The sequence below is a fragment of the Haemaphysalis longicornis genome, unplaced genomic scaffold (assembly GCF_048455015.1).
Source record: "Haemaphysalis longicornis isolate Haplotype H1 unplaced genomic scaffold, Haemaphysalis longicornis Haplotype H1 scaffold_2, whole genome shotgun sequence".
NCBI classification, from domain to species: Eukaryota; Metazoa; Arthropoda; class Arachnida; order Ixodida; family Ixodidae; genus Haemaphysalis; species Haemaphysalis longicornis.
Genome location: NW_027526295.1, coordinates 256419769 through 256443166, shown reverse-complemented (window position 1 = coordinate 256443166; position 23398 = coordinate 256419769). Strand labels below are relative to the sequence as shown.

The following is a 23398-nucleotide window of genomic DNA, read 5'->3' as shown; positions in this document are numbered from 1 at the left end:
CTAGGGATATTGAAGATTCACAAAATCTTTACTTAGAATAGGGGAGCTTGAGGGAAGCATAAGCTGAACAAGTCTGCTCGCGGCGAGCTTAAAAAAGGAGTTTTCCCAGAACGACTCATGGCCGGCTTTGGATTTTGGGATTCAGGGATCTTGTGCAGATATAGGATTGTCGCTTTCAATACCAGTGCGAACACACATTCCTAGCACAATTTTCAACACCCCATCAGCCCCTTTCTCGCTTGTTCAACTTTCTTTTTACATTCAGGAGGTGAACTCAATATTTGACACACGTCACTAGCTCATGACTATAAGCTGGAATCAATATTTAATTTGTCCCACGTAATTGCCCTCATCTAGTCATTTATCTGACACCACACAAGCCCTAGCGGCATCACTTTTATTTTAACCGAATCCGTGACTCACGTGACTAGCTCGTGACTACAACCAGGATACAATTCATTTGTCCTGTGTGATTTCCCCCGTGAAGACCTTTAATACCTCACGAGCCCTAGTGGCATCAATTTGACTTTTACCCCAATTTGTGACTCACGTAACAATCTCATGACTATTAGCAGGAAACAATTTTTAATTTGTACCCCATGGTTCCCCTCATCGAGACCTTTAATTTGATACCCCACAAGCCCTAGTGGCATCACTTTCACTTTTAAACGAATCCATGATTCGCATGACTATCTCATGACTGTTAGCAGGAAGTAATTTTTAATTTCTCCCCCATGATTCCCCTCATCGAGACCTTCAATTTGATACCTCACAAGCCCTCGTGGCACCAATTTCACTTTTAACCGAATCCATGACTCACGTGACTCTTTCATGACTATAACCAGTAAGCAATTTTTAATTTGTACCCCATGATTTCCCTCATCGAGACCTTTAATTTGATACCTCACAAGCCCTAGTAGCATCACTTTCACTTTTAACCGAATCCATGACTCACGTGACTATCTCATGACAATAACCAGTAAGCAATTTTTAATTTGTCCCCCATGATTCCCCTAATCGAGACCTTTAATTTGATACCTCACAAGCCCTAGTAGCATCTCTTTCACTTTTAACCGAATCCAAGACTCACGTGACTCTTTCATGACTATAACCAGTAAGCAATTTTTAAATTGTCCCCCATGATTCCCCTCACCGAGACCTTTAATTTGATACCTCACAAGCCCTAGTAGCATCACTTTCACTTTTAACCGAATCCATGACTCACGTGACTATCTCATGACAATAACCAGTAAGCAATTTTTAATTAGTCCCCCATGATTCCCCTAATCGAGACCTTTAATTTGATACCTCAGAAGCCCTAGTGGCACCAATTTCACTTTTAACCGAATCCATGACTCACGTGACTATCTCAGGAATATAACCAGTAAGCAATTTTTAATTTGTTCCCCATGATTCCCCTCATCGAGACCTTTAATTTGATACCTCACAAGCCCTAGTGGCACCAATTTCACTTTTAACCGAATCCATGACTCACGTGACTATCTCATGATTATAACCAGTAATCAAGTTTTACCTCCCCCATGATTCCCCTCATCGAGACCTTCAATTTGATACCTCACAAGCCCTAGTGGCACCAATTTCACTTTTAACCGAATCCATGACTCACGTGGCTATCTCATGACTATAATCCGTAAGCAATTTTTAATTTGTCCCCCATGATTCTCCTCACCCAGACCTTTAATTTTATACCTCACGAGCCCTAGTAGCATCACTTTCACATTTATCCGAATCCATGACTCACGTGACTATTTCATGACTATAACCAATAACCAATTTTTAATTTGTCCCCCATGATTCCCCTCATCGAGACCTTTAATTTGATATCTCACAAGCCCCACTCCTATCAATTTGACTTTTAATCCAATCTATGACTCACGTGACTATCATAACCAGGAAGTGATTTTTAATTTGTATTTTTAACTAGCACCAATTATGACGCCCATGGGCTGCAGGAAGGCTCAATGATATCCTTCGCCAGCATCTTATCCAGTTCTTGTTGGATGATGGACTCACGCCTCTCAGCGCGGGAAACTCTGTACGGGCGTTTGTGAATTGGGCTTGCTCTTCCTGTAATAATTCGATGCTTGACCGACGAAGTTTTACCTAAAGGGCGGTCTTTGAGATCGAAAATGTCCCAATAGGATGCTAGCAGTCGGCGGAGCTCAACGGACTGTGCAGGGAGGAGATCGGGAGCCAACATCGTTGAGTATGGTTCGGTCGGGGAAGGGGCACAAGAAAAGTCATCGGCGGGATTTTTTTGGGGATCGGCCGTTAAAACAGAAAGGTTGTACTCTCCTAAAGGGGACAGATGACCAAGAGTGATTCCTTTGGGCAGCGATTGCACAGAAAAGCCGAAATTGAGAAACGGAAGAGATGCTCTGCTTAGCTTGATTCTGACAACCGTGTGTGGTAGCTTCACTCTGCGCTCCAGTGCAACGGGTGTGGTTGGCGATACGACGTAATCCCCGTCCGGTACAGGGGAAGAGATGAATAGCGGTACATAAGTGAATGCTTGAGGCGGTAAACGAACATCTTCGAGACAGCCCATACGCGGCAAGGGTTCTTCGATGGTGACTGGTGGCAGTGGAAGGTCGAGATGGACGAGGCCGAGAGAACAATCTATGAGCGCTGAATGATCCGACAAAAAATCTTGGCCTAGAATACGGTCATGGGTGCAGTGGTCTAAAACGGCGAACAGGACTGTTGTGTCATGGCCAGCGATGGTGACGCGCGCGGTGCACATACCGGCGACCGCTGGGGTACCTCCGTCAGCGACCCGGAGACACGAAGTGGCTGGGGTCAAAACTTTTCGCAGACGACACCGAAGCTTCGCACTCATGACCGATACTTGCGCCCCGGTGTCAATGAGCGCACTCACATCGACACCATCAACTTTCACGTCCAACAAGTTCTTTTGGGCTCGCAGTGTTATCAGAGGATTTTCAGGTCGGTCGGAAAATGCAGCGTCACCTCCGGGGGCTGCATCCTCTAGTTTTCCTGGGAGGGTCTCGAGTAGCTGGTTGGCGGGGTCGGCGAGGAAAAGCGACGAGGAGAACGGGACTGGCGACGCTGCGGCGATGGGGAACGACCAGACCAGCGGTTGTCGGCGGAATCAGCGGTGTTGGGCTGCGGCTGACGGCGGGAGTAGAAGCGTCGAGGAGGGTCGTCAGGGTAGTGGTAGAAGTTGTTCTGGCGGGGCGGAAATGAACGGCTCCGGCAGTATCGAGCCACGTGGCCTACCCGTCTGCCGTTGAAACAGATCGGCCGGTCGTCAGGAGTCCGCCATTCATCAGCGAGGCGGCTCTGGAAACGTGGCGGCATATGGTCGCAACGAGAAGGGCTAATGGGTGAACCATAACGAGCGCATGGGTGACTCACGGAGCAAATTGGCTGCACTCCTAGGTTCAGCAGATCTTCGCGCACAACTGCCTGTATGAGAGGTACAGGGACAGCGGAGGAGTTCAGGGCGTCATGCGGGAAGCAAGTTGGGGCAATGGCCTCAATCTCGCGGCGTACAATTCTTGTGATATTATCTGGAGTTGGTGCCATCCCTGTGGAAGTGCGCTGTCCTGCTGGCGGCTGGAGGTTATCTTCGCAGGAAGAGGTCGCAGCCGTGTTAGGGAGCCGGGTGAATTTTTGAGCGATTCGGCGGCTTTTCGCCAGCTCAAAGCGACGACATTCGGCGATAAGGGTGTCAACTTTGTCGCAGTTCTTGAAAACTAGAAGGTTAAAAGCATCGTCGGCTATGCCTTTTAACACGTGGCCCACTTTTTCTTCCTCCGACATCTGACGGTCGACTTTGTAGCAAAGGGATAGCACGCTCTGAATGTAAGTAACGTACGATTCAGTGGGGCTTTGCACGCGGGAGGCAAGGTCATTTTTGGCTTCCAGCTGTCGACTCTCGGACCGTCCGAACAGAGCCTTCAGCTCTTCTTTACAAGTGTCCCAACTGGTGAGGCGGGCCTCGTTTGTGTCAAACCAATCCTTGGCCGTACCTTTAAGGTAGAGGTCCAGGTCGGCGAGCATGAATGTAGGGTCCCAGCGGTTGTGGCTACTGACACGCTCGTACATAAGGATCCAGTCTTCTACGTCGACGTCATCCGTGCCGCTGAATTTACTGGGTTCGCGAGGGTGGGTAAGGATGATGGCCTGGCCTGTAGCGGCCTGGCTAGGCGCAGTCATGGTGAGGGTTGTCCCCGAGTGCTCTTTGCGAAAGGAAGTGTGCCGGACGTGGCGTCCGCTACGCAGCTCCGTCTTCGCAGAAGGCCAGCACCTTACCACAAGATGTTACGAGGCGAGGATACGGAAGAGAAGAATGTATTTAAAGTATTTACACTATTTACAGGAAGAAAGGCTGGGCTGCCGCTAACATTCAGAACGACCCACAAGAGAGCTCGTCATCTTCCTCTACCAACAACCGTCGCTGGACGCATTGTTCTTGCTTGTGGACCAATCCGTCAGAATTACATCGTTCGTCGTCTGCTAGTTTGCGCCGTGGCAATATGCAAATACGATTTAGCAGCAAAGGAGTAGCTAATAAGCAATGCCTGGATTTAGCCTTCATCAAAGGACGTAAACAGGCTGAATTAAGCGTCTCGAGGATTTTGTTTTTGTTTTTTGCTTCAATCGTTCCTTACGAATTCGAAAGGTACCGATCGTCTACAGTCACACAATTAAAACTATTAATTGGGTTAGCTTTGCCAATTACGCATCTTTGTGGAGATAAAAGGCGGTATTTTCAATTGTGCACTCAAAAATTTTTATCGTCTGGGCAGAGTAGAAGTGCAAAAAGGGTAAGGTGATGACTCGTACTCACCACTTACGACGTGGAAATATACGCCAGAGCATCCATGGGTAACGCAACTTACGCGCGTTGATTAACGTTGTTCACGAGCGAGCTATGTATCTCGGGAAGCCCAGTTGAACAGGTGACATCGCGTTGGGCAATGGATGATCACCACAGTCACATGATATCTAGCTGGCTCACGAAATAGGCTTGTAGCTCCTCTTTCACAAGGGACAAAAATCTGCCCCATTCAACAATGGATAGCCTAGATGACCTTATAATTGCTTAGTTGTGCAAGGGTAAGGAGTAAAGCATCAACACATGTATTACCTTACCACTTATGCATCACTCTAAATTTACTTCTTTAAAGAAGTGAGATAACAATGCACGTGTACCACACTGCCTGAGTGTGTTGCGGCATTGCCGGCCTCGCGACGACCCGCATTTCGTTGTGTGAGGCATTACATTTTGGTCCCTACTTCCGGTCTGAAATAACTTGCATTCCGGAAGTCACGTGATGCAAATAACGTATTTATTTTTGAGTAAAAGTTATACATCAAAGTTGTTGCAAAAGCTACATTAAAATTGCATGATAGTGACCAAAATGTAATGCCTCACACAACGAAATGCGGGTCGTCGCGAGGCCGGCAATGCCGCAACACACTCAGGCAGTGTGGTACACGTGCATTGTTATCTCACTTCTTTAAAGAAGTAAATTTAGAGTGATGCATAAGTGGTAAGGTAATACATGTGTTGATGCTTTACTCCTTACCCTTGCACAACTAAGCAATTATAAGGTCATCTAGGCTATCCATTTTTGAATGGGGCAGATTTTTGTCCCTTGTGAAAGAGGAACTACACTTAGTAACTTCGTGGTGCTTCTTCTCGAGCGTACATTTTGTAGCTCCCGCAGCCCAATTTTTTTATGGGCGCTTTCCTAAGCGACGCGTATGACATTTTACAGTGCACTCATTTCACCCATAATATCAGCTTTATCACCCATAATATCACATTTGCCCCTCATGTTGCGTTTCAGTGAGTGGTTAAAAGTGCTCGCTGGAGCTACCCGCACCATGCGGGTAATCTCTGTGGCTGCATCAGCGCACCTGTGGCTCGCGAGGCGAGTTTTTGTGTGCAGAAAATGCCCCATGCGGTTTAGCTGATGCCCACATAAACGAATAAGCCCCGACAAACAGAAACAGTGCGGCAGCCGTGTATGCGCGCCACGTTTTCGTTTGCGAGAACTGCTTCACGCGGTTAACACTTCATTTTAACCGCGAATTTCAATGTAGCGAAATTTCAATGTAACGAAGTAAATTACGAATTTTACTGACTTCGTTACATCGAGGTTCAACTGTATTTACACTGTTTTTTACAACAGCTTGTACAAGGTTTCTCTCTTCTTTCACTGTTTGCAGAAGAGGAATCGTATATGTCGAGTTCACAAGCCTGATAATTAGTCAGAGCACGCACCTTCCACTGTGTGCTTTGGCTATTCATCTTACTTGCAGGACTCAACATCTGCTGTGCTTCTTAATTGGAGCTACACAATTGGGAGAGCCCACTGCACAGTCTAGGTATTCTTGGCTTGCGCAGAAGCCCGCATGCGTGGTCGCGCTCGTATGCTTGCCAGTAAGCTTAAACCCCATTTGTACATTGCATTTTCGTTGGCAGTGCTTCTCATCATTGTTTCATAGCTGACTGAACCACTGTGAGTTTGCTGAAGTTATAATAGCGACTATGGGCATCTGTCGCTATTGATTCCACAATGGACGCAACTGCAGTTAGTGACTGGTAGCACCACATCTAAAGTCGAAATGTCTCTTACAAGTGAGATTCTTGACCAAAGTTCAAGGATAACTTGTCCTTTATAACCAACTATCTTCTACATCCGATGCCTGTTATAAAAGAGGTCAATTTAAGGGGAAAGGTAGGGCGGCCATCCAAGTGGGTAAATAGAGTCTCTTATACCTGATTGTCTCTTACATCCATGCCTCTTATAATGAGGTTCAACTGTAGTGCTTTTGATTTGTCACTAAAGGGCAATCAGTTACTTACAGCATATGTTTTGACAGTGAAAAATGCAAAATAAGCACTCAGAACAAGCCGCCGCTAACGAACAAAACTTTGTTCTTTATTTGGAGCCATACCGGCAGTGACAGCCAGACTGTTTCTTCCAAAAAACTCACCTCCGGTAGATAACAGCCCAATAAATAGAAAGCGTACACAACATGAATAATGAGATCTGCTCCCAGGCCATCGCACAGGCTCGAGCGAGCTGCACTTCTACCGGTGCTTGTACAGCACCCCAAAGGCCATTTGCTCGGCCAGAAAACAAATGCATGTTGCAGGTCGCCTTGTCACTGAATCGTAGCCTGGCCAAACCTGCCCAAACACCATCACAAACCTTACGTGCAAAAGCATCAAACTTTCATAAAAAGTTGGGGATGATATGAGCTTAGCTATTTCATATCTGCCCGGCCTGATATGATTGATGAGGATATTTTAACAATGGAGGCACACAAAATGCATGAAGGACGGCCTTTTGCTGATATTCTCGGTGGGAAAGTTGCCACTGTCTGTTCGAAATAATTTCTCAATTCTCCGCGGTTGTGTTTGTGTCACAGTACTGCCGATGTTAATTCATGCTTGATTAGGCGTAGTTGATATGAATGATATCATTGAACTAATGCTTATGTTGCCATTATGCTTCATCCTCACCCAGTGTCAAAACAGGAAAGCACATATCAACCTTTCTACTACCCCCTTCCACACCTCAACGTTTTGCTTCAAATGTTGCCACCCAATTACTAGCATCTGCCACTCTAGAGTGCCCACACATTCTGCAATTCCTTCTGTTCTTTGCAACCCACATTCTAAATACTTCTGGCACTCTTGTGAATGGCTTGACAGAGCTTACCCCGCAAGTGTTGACATAGGCAGTTTTCGCAGGCAACAGGTGAGAGAGAGAGAGAGAGAGAGAGAGAGAGAGAGAGAGAGAGAGAGAGAGAGAGAGAGAGAGAGAGAGAGAGAGAGAGAGAGAGAGAGAGAGAGAGAGAGAGAGAGAGAGAGAGAGAGAGTCTTCTGAACACTGGCAGCGTTTTCCTCTGAAAAAGCCTTTTAGGTGAGACTTTGTGAATAATATATATATGTCCTTGTCCGCAGTTGTGGCCTTAAAAGTGTAGCCTCCATTGACTCAGATTGTAACACCAGCCTTCCACAGACACGGAAAAAAGGAAACGCGCCATTCTGTCCACAGCTGATGCAAGTTTGGCGCAGGTCGGTCGCAATGGAATGGGGCTTTACGAGAACCAAGCCACACATCGCCTTTTCCTACCTCCCTTTCAAAACATGCCAACTCGCTCTATAAATTATTCTGCAGCTACTACTGTACCACTATGTGTCCACAGAAAAGGCTATGTCCTAGCTGTGTTCATGTCCACTGCAACAATTTTGTGTTACCTTGCATAATTTACAAAAAAAAGGACAGTAATCTGTCGCCATCTTTTTACCACTCCTCCCTTCTTTCTCTCGCCGTGACCATGACTAAGACGGCCATAAAGCTGCATATGAGGTAAAGCAGATTGTGACACGATAGGGCGTGCGGTCGTTGAGTTCCCGCCGCTTGTAACCGTCATTCGCTTCAACCGGCAGAGTTCTTGTAGTTTACGCTTCAGGTATCTGTGCAGTGGTTTTTCTACAGGGCCTCGTCGCCCTGAGCCAATCTGTAGCCATTCTTCTCGGGAGGGTTCAGGGGCTCCTGGTCCTGGGGCCTTTTCCTCTTGAAGAAGCCCAGCTGCAATGAGAGAAAGCCTTGGCTCATGGACGGTGCATATATGAAGACTGTGAAGACTGAATAAGTAAGGCTTCCAGGATACATTTACACTATGCAAGCCTCGGGAGCAAGCTATAGTACATAAGGTGCCAGTTACAAATGAAATTAAATCACTGCAATTGAAAATGTAAGTCTGCATCAATATAAAATCTGGTCCCAGTATCAATTTAAATATGCCCAAGGTGTGGGTGACCGAAGGAAAATGATGGGGCAATCTGATGGACATTTCTTCTGGGTGTGAAAGCTCGCCTCGTTGGGGTCATCTGTGTCACATGAAGGAACCAAATGGATTTTGCATGTTCTCTTTGAAGTGAGTGTACGCCATACCCTTTTCTTTCAGCACCTCTCACCCGTTCACAGTACCAGCACTGTGCCTCTCCCATCTATTGAGCCATTGGTGATCGCGGAGGCTATGTGCACAGACAACTGCATGCCGAGTTGCCGACCCATGCACCAAACCTGTGCTGCATTCTGACTGCGCAGGTGCAGTGCATGCTGACATCATGCGTCCTCTTTCTCCATTGCTGTACCATAATATTGTTCATTCTCCTTCACTGAAACTCAACTTCATTCCCCTGCATTCGTTCACTCTTGTGGAGGCTTTAAAGTACAAGCGCAGATCTCTTGTAATCAACCCTTCTAGTTCGTGCGCACTGGAACAGAGACTCAAGCACCGCTATTTATTTATATTTGATGTGAAACCATTCAATGCTTCATTGAGCGAAAAAGCTGTTGTTGGCGTCAGAAGAAGTGAAATGTCTCCTAACCCTTGTCACTGTGAAGTTCTCTATGGAAAATGATTTGCATTAATAAAATACAAAAAAAGTACTGCACTGAGCGGTAACGCCTGGGCATGTGCAGAGCTAAGTGGAAAGCGGAAAGTGTGGTGATGGTCCAGTGGCAGAGACACGTTGTAAAGCAAGCGCTGTGCTGGCTGTACAGAGTGGTGCAACAGTAACCAGTGGAGCCGCAAATATACCCCTCCATAGCCAAGCATTCGGATGAGCTAAGGTTATTAAAGTTTTGCATCAGCAATGGTGTTACCAAGTGTGTGTGCACAGTACACTAAATTTTATTTCACTATCACGGTGATGCCATGACATGATATAAGGCTAATCAGAAACTTTTTGCATTTGCCTTTTCCCACTGATTATCATCCCGAGGTTGAGTAAATATACACGGATCACTGTAAGTCCCATAATCTCTAAATAAAATATTGCCATTCTTTGTGCATTTTTTCTTTCACTGACTGCACCATCAAAATTTTTTATGGGTCTTCTTTACCATTATTCTCCTGATCCCCCAATTACTGTGTGCAGGGGAGCAATTTTGATGAATAACTTGGCCCGATATGCACTACGACTAAAAAGTTTCATTTACAGTTATTACATCACGCAGCACGAAATGTAATGCTTGCATTGCGTAATGTCGCAGCGTAGACTGTAATTTGCGTGCCACATCGTACATTGGTCTAATAATTTGTCTACTTGGCCACATTGACTGCAACAATTTATCATTCCAGTGCGTTGAAGTAAAGGATGCTCAAGGGTATTTTTATGAGTAACATCAAAGGGACCCTCATACTTGTGCTAAAACCTTGTGCAACTGCAGAGCCTGCTGCATGCATGAGCGGTTTTTGCCAATTGGTGTTGCAGCAAACAGGGCTGCTGCAAAAAGCAGTGCTTTGATAGACGACCTAGTCGAAAAAAACCATTGGCCAAACGATTGGTCCAATTGGAAACCCAATGGGTAAAACTGGAAGTGCAATGGGTCCAATTAGACGAATTGGAGCGATCCCAATTGGGCTCGTTGGCTCGAATGGGATGACCAATTGGACAAATGAGGTGAGAAAGAAGCATCACCGCATTTGTTTCTAGGTCTCTCGCGTCATCCATTTCCAAACCCTTGTCATCGGGTTCTGCTGACAATGCAACGCTTCCTACGTTCATGAGCCAGCAGCGTACGCAACCAGGCACGAACCTTCCAGAGCAGCAGCGCGAGCAGGCCGAGCAGCAGGAGGCCTCCCAGCACGGCCAGCAGGATGACCCACCACGGTGGCCCCCGGCTCTGCGAGTCCATGCCTTCCACCAGCACCTCGGTGGACACCTGCACGCGTGGAAAGGGACCGAACGTGCTCGATGAGCGGTGCGTCACTTTTATTTCTTCTTTAAAACGAAGGCTTGGGGTTCTGCTCCTGCGAAAATTAACACCAGCATGGAGACGGAACAACTATGCGAATGCGTCAACAAGTGCATTGATGCCAAGTCTCTGTTGCAGCTAATTTTATTAGCAGCCTGTATTCACGCTGCTTTCCACTACTTGTTCGACCAAATACTGCCGAGACAACGTTACCAGTGAGCATTATTTCCCTGCTTTAATGGTGCCAGGCATACATCCCTTTCCGTGATGAGAACTTAGGCTACCAGTGTATGCTACATAAATTTGTTAGTCTGGGCAGGAGCGGAACCAGGAATGTCACCAATAGGCTTCAGTAAATCTGGTTGAATAGAAGGACTGCAGGAAGAGGAGGGCAGAGCAAGACACACTTTGTTTTTCACAGGCACTTTCAGCTACACAGCCAAATTGTCTGTCCGGCTCTCCAAGAACTTCCAGTCTAATGGACACTCCTGTCTCACGCATTGCAGTTGCACTGCACCAAGAAACTTCTCATAGCTCGTGATACTGCAATCTCCTTTAGAGGTCTCGTGAGACAGCACAAAAGGCTGGCACAAATTTCTCGCAAGGTCAAGGTGTGACACGGAAGAGTCCCTCAAAGAGCGAGAGCAAACACCCTCTGGGCTAAAAAAATGAAGAGTAGTGAAAAGGAATGAAAAGTAATGCGACCTACGTAGTGCAACGTGAGCGGCAGGTCCTCCGGCGTCAGGCCGTACTGCAGGGAGGCGACGCGGGCCACCAACTTTGAGGAGACGCGCAGCCGCTCCTGCCCCATGGCAACTGCCGTGCGCTCCCACAGCCGCGATTCCACCGTGACCACTGCGCGGTCACCGGCCGACAGCGAAGCGCCGAGCGGACACCGGAACACCGCACACTTGGGGAGCTCACCGCAGCCCTGCCACCAGACAGACCCGTTGCTTGACTGAAGTGTGCGGGTTCAACTGAGAAGGTACTGCTTGGATGTGCACTGTGCTAAGTGAGAATTTGTTGGAAAAGCAGGCACAATAGAAAATGGACCAAGTTCATGTCCCATTTTTTTAACATACAATATGGACTTGAATGGGCAAATCATTTTTCATTCTGGCTCCGACAGTGGGGTAGCATGACCATGTGCTCAGTAGGAAAGGTGTGATTACCCTGCAATTCATTCTTTTATTCCTGCTTTTTGGAATTCTGGCCAAAGCTGCAATAACGCTCAACAGATTCAGCTTTGGCAAGCTGTGTAAGTAGAAAGGAGAAATTATGGAATTTTAACAGTACTCTCTCTAATAACCTTAACCAGTGCAGCAGCAAATTAAAATAATACACAAAAATTGAAAAAACAAAAATAAACTACAGCTATACCACCCAAAAGTTCTTTACTGGCTGCAAGAACTTACCAGTTCGGCCTCCAGTTCGTAGTCTGCAATGCTTCGCTTCACTCTGATCGGAGGCGATGGGGCAACACGTGGTCTTCTTGAGGATCCCTGAGTGTGTATGAACAAGCCAGACCAGTTATGTTCAATGACACATAACAAACAAAAAAGGGAACCTAGTCTAATAAGTAGCATTCAATGCCGAAAGAGATCGCATCTAGAATCCAATCGTGTGTATTTTATGTGGTCTGGGCAAAAAGGAATGAGCGCTGTTCAAAGTAGCTTGTTTTGACTAAGATGCAACCATGAAACAAATAATGCAAGTTCGGTCCTCTTACATGGTTAGCCTGTTCCACCCAAGCACTGACAAATCCTATAAGTAAAAATAAAATTCATAAATATACTGCCCAAATATGTGACTAAATTCAGAAGGATTGATTGTGTGTTGGTAGGCTTTTGTTTGTTTATTAAGAAGGTTTGTACAAGTAGAAGTCCCTGAAGGAAAATAAACATTTCTGAAATCATTTGCCCGATATGTTTTTATACAACTTCACTTCAGTGAAATTTTACTTTAACAGCATTGTTTGTTGGACCCCTGAAGTGCTTCAAAATATCGGCTTATTGCATAATGGTCACAAAAGTATGACATTATTAGAGATATAAGGAAGTTGTGATCTGGCATATGCAGCAGATGGATGCAAGGATGAACGAGCGCATGGACAGACAAAATTTGATGTTCAGTCTGTTGTTCGAGGTTTAATGTAAAGTTAATTTCTGTACGAAACTATCGAACCAATGTTCGTATCCCCATTCCTACTGCTGTTATTGACAGGCTGAAGCAGTCAGGGGTTATTCCAGCCTGCTGGTCACATGAAATTGTCCCAGCAAAAACTGACTGATATAGCGGTAGTTAAATCAGTAGTTGCCATGATTTGAAGCGCAACAAATAAACACGGACGAAGAATACAGAGTAGACAAGACAGGTACGTGCTATTTGTCTACTCTTGTGCGGACGTTGTGTGGACAAGACGCAGTGCCTGTCTTGTCTACTCTGTATTCTTCGTCCATGTTTATTTGTTGCGCTTCAAATCATGAAAACTATTCACCAACTAGCCCAGCAAGAAGTTCTTCTCAGCTATAAATCAGTAGCCTAATATTTCCAGGATTATATTCAGCATGGCTGAAAAATTTAGTTCACATAACAAATCCTGCCTTTATTGCAAACAAAAACTTCACCTATCAACTTTCTGCTCGTTCATAATCAGCATAACTGTAGTTGCTCCTGCAGTTATTGGCAACTAACTATAAATGTATTGGTGGGGATGGGGAAAAGGGGACTGTGCCTGTTTACGTACCGCAAGGCGCTTGGGGTCAACTGCTTCACCCGGCACCTCTGGAGAGACGACGTCACAGGGCCTTCGCTTGGCCGTGGATCCTGGACCCTGGACAACTGGTGGCTCGAGCAGGTAGAGCAGAGGTTGACCGTGAATGTTGTGTGTCGGCCACACCACAAACACGTCCGCCTCTTGCACCACGCTGGGTCCCCGGTTGATCAACTGTGCAGGGCGGCAGACACGAATGTTTTTCCATGCGAGGTGGAGGGCAGCAGTTGAAAGGAAAGAAGTCACGCGAATCAATGGGATAAGTTAGGGGAGATGCAAGTAGACGAGGCAGGGAGTGAATGGCACAGCATATAGCAGGTCCCTGGGAGCATCATCTCAAGAGTGCAAGCAAGTCCATAATTGCAGCTTGGTGACAGATCTGACAGATGGCTGTGAATATGTTTGTATGATTTGGAAGGGGCACCCACCTAACCTTGAGGTTAAGGGGGTAATGGTTCTCACCCTTTCCCACTTTTATAGAATCCACTAGTGGCTTGCACATTTAAAATTTGTGTGTGCCAATATATGTGCACCCTCTGAAACTGAGCCTGACACCCCCTAAATTGTGACAAAACCACTCCATATCACCATACCTTATCACATCATACCTCAATATTACCATACCACTAAATTGGTCTTCAAGGTAAATCAATGTGCACTACATTGTACCCCACTGAAAGGCTTTCGTGGAATTAGGTGTCAAATATTACCTAACGCAGGATTGTGCTGGTGCTCGTTACTGTTCTGGAAAGCTCCCAATGGACATGTCTACAACTCAGGTACCTGTGGTTGTATTGCTACACATCATGGCGCCAAATCATGCTTCAGCTAGCAGAGTCACTCAACTAGCATTAACTCACCTCGTACACGTGCTTCACTGGCTGCCCGATGTCTGCGGGTGTCTGAACCTCCTTGTCCTCTATGAGGGACACATTCAGGTACACCTCGGGCGGAAACGAAGTCCTGCACACACAGTGCAGAGTGCTTATTAAACTTGGGACATTTTATGCGCTTTAAATCAAATAAATTCCACATGGCTATACTACGCACTGAAGTTCCATTCGGGCTACTGGACAAGTCATAGCGGAGTTCCCTGGACCACCACTTGAAGTCTGTTTCCTCACTTAGCATCCACACAATGCACTGCCACTATGGACAGGAGCCAAACCCGGGACACAATGTTCAGCACTCACTGCGCTCTATTCTTTCTTCTGGTTTTAATCTACAGTATTTTCATGCTGCTCTGTATGCTACCAGCACGCATGTGAATTAGCCACCTGGCTGGACCTGAAAACTGTGTCAGCACTAAAACGATTAACAAGGTGCTAAATTTTGTAGGCACTGTGGAAAATAGTCACACAATAATTCAGCCGATGTTTTGCCATGATAACCCTACACTTCACTCTCCACTTGCTGTGGTGGCATAGTGTATGGCGCTGGCACTGCACAGCACATGCGTTTACCCCACAGAACAGGGAGTTTAACCACTGGCGGATCCGGAGGGGGGGTCTGGATGTCCTGACCCCCCTTAATTTTGGAATTTATATATAACCCCACGAAGCTGCCCACTGAGGTGACAGAAAAAGTCCAGTTGATTATTTTTTCTATCAGTACTTGTATATTTGGTTTTCCGAAATTTCAGTGAATATAAAGGCTACTATCTCCCTCCCCCTCCTCATCATCATCATCACCACCACCGCTAATAGAAGCTAACCCATGGTGTACTCCCATGGTGTACTCCCATGGTGTATCTGCAACTGTGAATGCACACTATCCAAGCCTCCCTGGTTATGAGATAAGCAATAACTACACCGCAGCTCTCCCGTAGGAGCTGTACTCACCCCCTAGCAGTCATGTTGACCTTTACAGTGACCGGAAGCCGGACAGTGACACTGTTGTCACCGGTGGCCGGCTCCTTTTCAGGGTTGGTGCTGTGAATAACGGGAGAGGAAGAACCGGGGGGAAACAAAAATTAAAAAGAATGCTTGAGACCATATGGTGAACATACAACCACTGAGTAACAGTGAAGAAAGTGAATAAATACATATAAATTCACGAAAATTTGCGTTGAATGGTCTCCTGTAGTTCTATGCAAATTAAGAAACATATTGCTTTTTTTCCATTTTTTCCCCTAATAGATGTTAAAAACATTTTTTGGTATAATTTAAAACTGGGCCCTTCTAGGCATTTCTTCTAAACTAGGCCTCTCTATTGATATATTTTTTATTTATGTTGGACGAACTGGTGTGCAACAACATTCGCGCAAACATCATCCAAAACCAGCTGCTCTTGCCAAGGTAGTGGAACAACCACCTAAATTCGCAGCTAAGAAAACTTAGTTTTAGGTTACTTTTAGTATAAAACACCAGAACCAACACTGAGGCTTTAACTTGTATCCTTGAATATAGTGGCATTATTGGGAAAAGCAAAATAATTAATTTTTTTATAATCGTTTGTTTACAATAAGTGTTGTTATTAATGCATCAGTTGGCATATTAATGTTTCAGTTGGCAAAAAATGCAGCGTTGACATTCTCCAGCTATAGCTGGAGAAAAGAACAGTTATAGCTGGAAAATGTCAGCAAACTTTTGGTCTTAAAAAGAAAACGTACTTCCCAGCAGTGTATATGTGTAAGGTAGTGAAGCCAATTTAAAACAGCTCAATGTAAAGCTTGGTGTGGAGGTTACCTTTATTACAATTTAATTTTGGTTCCTTATAAGGCAAGAATGGCATTTCTAAAGCATCTTTATTGTGGCTTTAAACAACAACACCTGCTATGGTTTTGCATATCTTATGGCGAAAAAAATTGCCTGTGTTTAATGCCGATCTCAGCTCCCACCAATTCGAGTTGAAAGGTCACTTCGAAATTTTCAGCTTCTGGATTTAGAAGCTTCCAATGTATATCTTTTAACCACCGTTCTAAAATATTGGTGATGTTAAAACGATTACCATGAAACTTAACTTGACTACTTTAAAATTCCTGACCAGTGGCTATTTTTGGAGCACTTAGGTGACCCTGAAACCCACCCAGGAGTAGCATCCTATGATGCGAGTTGAAGTTAGAGACACATTCTTGCTTTTCTCTTTTTCTCTAAGATGCTGTTGTAACTGTCACCGCCACTGCCCTGCTGGCTGAACTTCGACATGCAAGCCATGAAGATATAAACTTCTCAGTTAATCGAACAGATTTAGGGGAACTCCCCAAGGTGGAGTAAGTTTCTGCGGTGGAAAGTTTGACATCCACCTGAGTGCAGCCATACGGCTACAAAGGAAAGCTATACAGCTTCCTCAGAAACTTCGCAGTTGAAGAAAAATTCGTCCTGGTCTAGGATTTGAACCCGGGACCACCGCTTAACCAGAGCAGTCGCTCTACCAACTGAGCTAACCAGGAGGCTAGTCGTTTGTAGTGCGAGAGCGAATCGATCAACAACTCAACTGTGAAGTTTCTGCGAAAGCTGTATAACTTTCCTTTGTAGCCGTATGGCTGCATTTAGGTGGATGTCAAACTTTCCTCCGCATAAACTTCTCAGTGAAAGAATGCATGTTAACATAGTGCTTTGTTTGATAGTTAAATCAATCCAATTACTTGTGGCTTATCTGAGTATACTGTATTTAACCGCAAACTAGAAGTGAACCTGCTATTACATAAAAGATTACATGAGAGAAATTTCAGATACCTGCTAACCACTTAACATTTGACGAACCTCAGCGCCCTGCCCGTTCCCTCCAATGCACTTAGTGGTCCACAGGACTGGGAAATCCACTTCATGCGCACCTGTTGACTAGGACGGTGAGGTTCAGCTCAGAGGCAGTGGGCACTAGCCGGGCAGGAGCCAGGATCACCTTGAAGCGCACCTTCTTGCCAGCGGGCAGCGGGTTCTGGATGTCGCATGCCAGGTAGCTGTCGCCAGATGCCTGCTTGTGCGGAGCACCACACGTCACCGTGTCCTGCGTGCAAGTCAACCGGCCACAGTGTCAGATTGGTTGGGCGAGTTGGAACGCGCTCATCTTGAAACAGTAGCCGGTGCGAATGTGACAACCCACGGAATACATTGTTGCACGTGTATGTTAATTTTGGCCTGTGCGCTGTCACACTCGCCCTGCTTTTTTATATATGAGCACAGAATTTCATTGGCAAATATTGCGTACCAATGTTATGATTTGAACACTCGTTGCGAAGCAAGAAGTATGAGGTGTACTTGTGCACGAGTACACATGGCGATGACAACTTTGTTATAGTGGGGACGGCTGCAAATATTTTTAGCCAGTAGTATTTTGGAACAGGAAGCCTTGGATGTACAGTTGAATTCATTTCAAATGAAAAACTGGGTGACTCGACCAGGCAAGGCAGGCTTCCTTGCTCATGATGGCTAAGTGTGTCCTTGTTCAAATACTTTCGTCATAAAGAGTGAAGGTTCACAAGTTCAGTTTTTATGAATTGTTTCAATTCAAATAGAAGCACAAACCTTTTGATTACTGTATTCGAGAATTCAAGCCATTACGCAAACTATATTTGCCATGATATATTAGCAGAAACAATATATTTTGAAGAAAAACTCCCTATTTCAGAATAATTATAGAGTGCATAGTATTCATAGGTGAATTGTCTTTGTACACTTTTTTTCTTTTTTCGGGTGGTCACTAGCTGGAGTTTACGAGATTTCTGCAGTTTAAACCAGCCAAATACTGTTGTATGTTGTGATCTTGTTGTGTCTGACTTCTATTATGACAGTGTAGAAAGTAATCCTTTTTTTTACCTTCTCTTTTGCTTTCATCTCACTTTTCTTGCCATTTGTGCATATTTTGCATTTGTTTACACAAAAACTAATTCTGCATGAGTTTTTGACAAAAGTGACAGGTAATTCTTGTTTATGTGCTTGTGTTGTACCTTCAACTTACCTACAGAAACCTGTGTACTGCGATGGAAAAAAATGGAGTCCACCTTGGGGACTTCCCCTAAATCTGGTTGATCGATAGACCTGTGCACAAAGTAATGTTGGCATGTATGAACCCTGCCCCCAATGATGGTAGCTTGTGGTTTTGCCTTTATGTAATTTGTCTTTAGGCTCACTAATATAAAGGCACACTGGTACCTTCTATATTACAGCCTTTCAGTTCTGTTGATATTAAAAAAGTTAACTATTTTATTTTTAGTTCATAAATTATTCAAGCAAAAACAGTGTGAGGTAGAATAAATCCTAACCGTCTCAATGCAACTTAATTTAATGCTCGTAATTTTATTTCTTGATCCAGTTTACGTGGAGCACCTTGATTAGCAAGATATGGTGCTTGCTTTGAGATAACTGTGCATGGTGTAGGCAAGATAATTTGCATTGTGTAGGCAAGATAAAGATAACAATAGAACTCAGGAGGTGCTTATAGGCTGGGTTCCCAACTAGCCTGTAGAAAAGCGCATACAGCTGCAGTCAGCCCAAGTAAAGCAGTGTCAAAAAGAGAACGCCTTATGTGAGGTCATATCTTGACAGGAGTGGCGAGCCATGAAATCAGCGCACCAGCTTTCCCTTGTCGACTTTGACGTAGTTGAGGTCAGAAGGGATGGTGACAAACATCATGGCCTCGAAGGCGTCTTCGCCCCGGTTGTCCACGGTCACCGACATCTCCACGTTGCCTGTGCTGCCGATCAGGAACTCCTCCATGTTGCTGCACGCCAACATGCGAGGTATGGCTTTGGCGTCGAAGGACTTTGCATACGCATGGCCAGAAAACCGCTTTCACTTGCAACCGTAAAAAATCAGTTCACTATATCTAAACAATGGGGTTAGTGTAAGCTTAAATCCACACTAAGGCCTCATCTGAGGGCCTGAAATACCGATGCCCATATTAAAGATTGCTTGCTATTGCCTAACCCACATATATTCATCTGTGTGTCCAGCTGTTATGATTAGCCAGTCACAGAATATGTCGGCTCCTAGTAATGGGTTGGGTATTGACTGTCTCCTTTGTAATTCTAGGTAGGACAAAAACTATGCGTAGCTATGCCAACAGTCATGCTATGGATATTTTCAGCGTGTTCACGCTGAGGCCTAGGAGGCAATAAATACAAGACAAGGACAAAATATAGAAGGCAGAATGACAACGCCTGTGTTAGCATTTCGTCTCTGTCACAAGATCAAATTTGATGCAATGGCATTGCATTTTGCCTCTGTCACACTGTCTGATTAATGCAATGGCATTACAGCGTCGTCCTGTCATTTTACTTCCCAAGTGTCTGTGTTTTTATGCTGTTCTTCAAAGATGTTCAACCAATACCAACTTGCCCAAACGTTGATCCTTCTGCAATGGCATTTCATTCAGGTATTTTGTGGTCACATCTGCCTGTATTGGTAGGTACCTGTCAGTACCTGTCTGTTGCAACCATAATTTGTAATCAGCAGAATTCAACTGACTGAACACGTAGGTACGTATTGTGCCACCTTTCGCCTGCAATGTGAAAGCTTTCATTAAATGTGGCAACCATTGGTGGTGGCCTTGACTGTATACAACTTCGGCAATGTGCTATGGGCATTACACTCCTGTTTGCAAAATCAAATAAATGCAGTTTTTCTCCCCATTGTCTCAATATGAAAAAAAGTACATGAAATTTATGGGGCAAGCTATTACACCTTTGTAATGCTATGAATATGAACGTCTTACTAGCTCAGGTACAACCATTTTCAGAGCCAAAGTTATTCGCATACCACTAAACTGTGGTCATGGAGCCAGGCTGTGCCCTTGAAGCTGGGATAACTGAAGAGCACTTACGGCGTGACTCTGAGCCTAAGGTCTGGAACGCAGACGCTATCACCACCGCAGTTCTTTTGAATTTGCACCTGTAAACATGCAAGAAGAAAGTGGGTATTATCTTAGGTGTATGTTAGTATCTGCAATACAGACAAACCTCAATTTAACGAAGTCGGGAAAAATTCGTAATTTACTTCGTTACATTGAAATTCGCAGTTAAAACGAAGTGTTAACCACGTGAAGCGGTTCCTGCACGCAAAAACGTGGCGCGCATACATGTCTGACGCACTGTTTCTGCTGGGGCTTAATCGCCTACGCGGGCATCAGCGTGAACCACATGGAGCATTTTCTGCATGCTAAAACACTCCTCGCAAGCCACAGGCACGCTGTCGCACCCGCGGAGACCATTCGCGCGGTCGCTGAAACGCAACACGAGGGGCAAACGGAATTGTCCATGGGGGAAAAAAGCTGATAATGAGGGCAAAAGTTGCACTGTAAAACATCATCCCGCCGCTTAGAAAATGTCCTCCGGGGTGGTAAGCCTAATTGTCTGTGGCGGGGCCAGCCTGCATCCACGAGTGCTCTGAAGCTCCCGCCATATGGTGCGCGCCTCGCCAATGGTGCAAGTCGTCAGGCTCCTCTATCTGCCGCGCGCGGCGCGAGTCGCTTTCTGCCCAGTGCAGAAGCCGCCGGCGGCACGCAGTAGCAAACGCAGGCGTGAAAAAAAATTGCGCGCAAGGCTCATAAAGACTCAAAAATGCTTTTCCGTGCACTTGATAGAACGCTGGAACCCAAGAAGCATGAGCGAACTCAAAAGAAGGGCAAAGCGACAGCATGAGGCTGTGGTGACGCCATGCGCAGTTTGTAGGCAAGGAGCTTGTATTCAAGGAGCTCGCTCACAGACTTTGTGGCTCGCTGCATCCGCTGCGTTGGGCGGCCCGTGTCGCCATTCGCGTTTTATCAAGAGCACCTTCCGGCGCTTGCATCTCCCAAAATCGACTTCTACAACCAAAATTTCGTGCCTAGTTTTCCATGAAACTTCGTTACATTGAAATTTCGGAAAACGGGACTTCGTTACGCAGAGGGTGAAAATACATGGCGTGCATACACTTGAGGTTTAAAAAAATTTCGTGGTTTGTTACATCGGGGGTTTCGTTACATCGAGGTTTGATTGTAATTGTTTCTCATCGCCACTTAAACTGCACCTCGTGTGACCCACTAGAGTAATGTGAGCTGGGGCCAGCTAAAACTCGGCCCAGGTAGTCACCCACTGACCTCTGTCACTAGAGGCATTTTTTTACCTTAACTGGCTGCACTGGTGCAAGCAGTGCAGCATATGTTCATTTTTTTTGCTAATTGATATCCCCAGTAGCACTTTGCACTGATCTGCACGACACTGCACAATCTGCACCAGTTCAGGTAAAAAAAATGCCCCTACTGTAGAAAAGCGCAGAGCTGCACCTTCGTGGCGTTGTATTAAGGCAGAGAAACCAGCTGAGAGAGTGCCAAAAGTGCGGCCGCTCTTCAGAGGGGGCAGTGCACATATTGTTTAAAATGCTCCAAACAAACGTGGCATAAACGATGTTTTTGGTTGCTGACTGCGAGATTGAGGTGAAATTGCCAGAGGTTATTGCGAACGGTTGTGACATAACATGCATCAGTATTAAGAACCACGAACGTTCCTTTCACGAGCTCAATGAATGCAACTTTTCTAAAAAAATTTTCCACACTCTACAAACACCCAACATTTTAAAACGGCTCGAGAAGTATCATACAAACCCTTATTCAAAGTAACAAATTTTTTGTAGGAGCTCAAAAATTATTATACAAACACTTTCTTGGCACAAATTTCATTTTGAGCGACCACAAAGCGCCTCGGCTAAGAATGCTTACATTTGTCCCTTGTCCTCGTATCTTTTTATTGATTTTTATGGGTGCTTGCTGAAAAGCTCACATGTAGAGCCACTTCAGAAAGCTGATACTTCTCATGCGCACAGTTTCATCTTGACTGCAGACACTGCTAGGATGCTTGGAAGAACACTCAAGACTTTTTATAAATTCGTTGCCAAAGGTTGCCGCCTAAAGGAGTCACACTTGTATGCTTCCATTCCTCTTAAACAGGGTAAAACCACCTCTTACGAGTTATATCTCAGATAAAGCCCTCTCTGCCTTTCTCTTATCAGCTTAAATAAGTGCAATTGTAAAAGAACTATCATAAGCAAGAATGACACACCTGTCACGCACTTTACTACAATGGGTGCAAGCAGCTGTACGTACATCCTTGGTGACGTTAGCCGGTCTGCTGCCATTCAGCACAGGCAGGAGAAGCGACTGAGAGGACAGGGACTGGATGAGCTCTGTCCGCAGGCGCACTGTGATTGGTGTCAGCTTGTCCCTGATGGTTTTCTGCAAGACATAGGTGCGAAGAAACTGTTAGATTTTAATTATTTTTGAACTATGGTACACACAAACTCGAAGGGACTGTGAAAATTTGTTCGTATTATCAGAAATTCCTCCTAATTTCAAGCAGATGTTTTTTGCGTTGTGCATGTTACAAGAGTGCAAGAGTGTTGTTCCTCTTAGCCATGACATTTGACTTAACCGAGTTCATCTTAGCGAGAGTCTACTATATATGTGATTCCGTATCCAGCACTCCCTTTCTATTCCTTTAGCACTCGGTGACTTGTGTAACAAATGCACTCAAGGTTTTCTTTGCGCAAAACAATGCGGCAAATTGCTATGTTATTGTCCTGCGGATGTGAAACATTCTAATCAGCATTTTGTATTTTCTGAATCTTCAACCCTTCTAAACCACGTTCTTCCCGGACCTTCTATAACCCGAGCTTGGCAATCAACATTGTGTTCCTCATTGCTGCTTGGAACCATCCATAAACCTCATCCCTTCAACCTGTCACTGTCCCTGCGTGTTAACCTAGCTCCTCTCTGATCTGTCAGCCAATCAGCAATGAGTACCTGCTAACCTCCATAACAGACTTCACTCTTTGGGCTTCTCAAAATCTCTGACGGCCAGCGTAAGAACGTTTCAGGGAAGAAAGGCTGACACGCATGAGCCGGATCCTCTGCTGGAAGCTGGGTGGCGTAT

General features: G+C 45.3%; 1 protein-coding gene across 2 annotated transcripts in view; it reads right to left on the bottom strand.

Annotated features, from left to right (window-relative positions):
* Positions 1–6920: 6920 nt before the first annotated feature.
* LOC144170452 (integrin alpha-PS2-like) overlaps positions 6921–23398 on the bottom strand; it is a 66024-nt gene continuing 49546 nt past the window's right edge. For both annotated transcript variants that reach the window (XM_077700267.1, XM_077700268.1), the window contains 11 exons: positions 22573–22701; positions 20317–20384; positions 19068–19215; positions 17330–17502; positions 15396–15485; positions 14415–14517; positions 13528–13728; positions 12197–12283; positions 11491–11712; positions 10623–10748; positions 6921–8603 (listed from right to left, as the gene is read on the bottom strand). In XM_077700267.1, coding sequence (XP_077556393.1) covers positions 8505–8603; positions 10623–10748; positions 11491–11712; positions 12197–12283; positions 13528–13728; positions 14415–14517; positions 15396–15485; positions 17330–17502; positions 19068–19215; positions 20317–20384; positions 22573–22701 — 1446 coding nt within the window. In that variant the 3' untranslated portion in view covers positions 6921–8504. The remainder of the gene's footprint in view (positions 8604–10622; positions 10749–11490; positions 11713–12196; positions 12284–13527; positions 13729–14414; positions 14518–15395; positions 15486–17329; positions 17503–19067; positions 19216–20316; positions 20385–22572; positions 22702–23398) is intronic.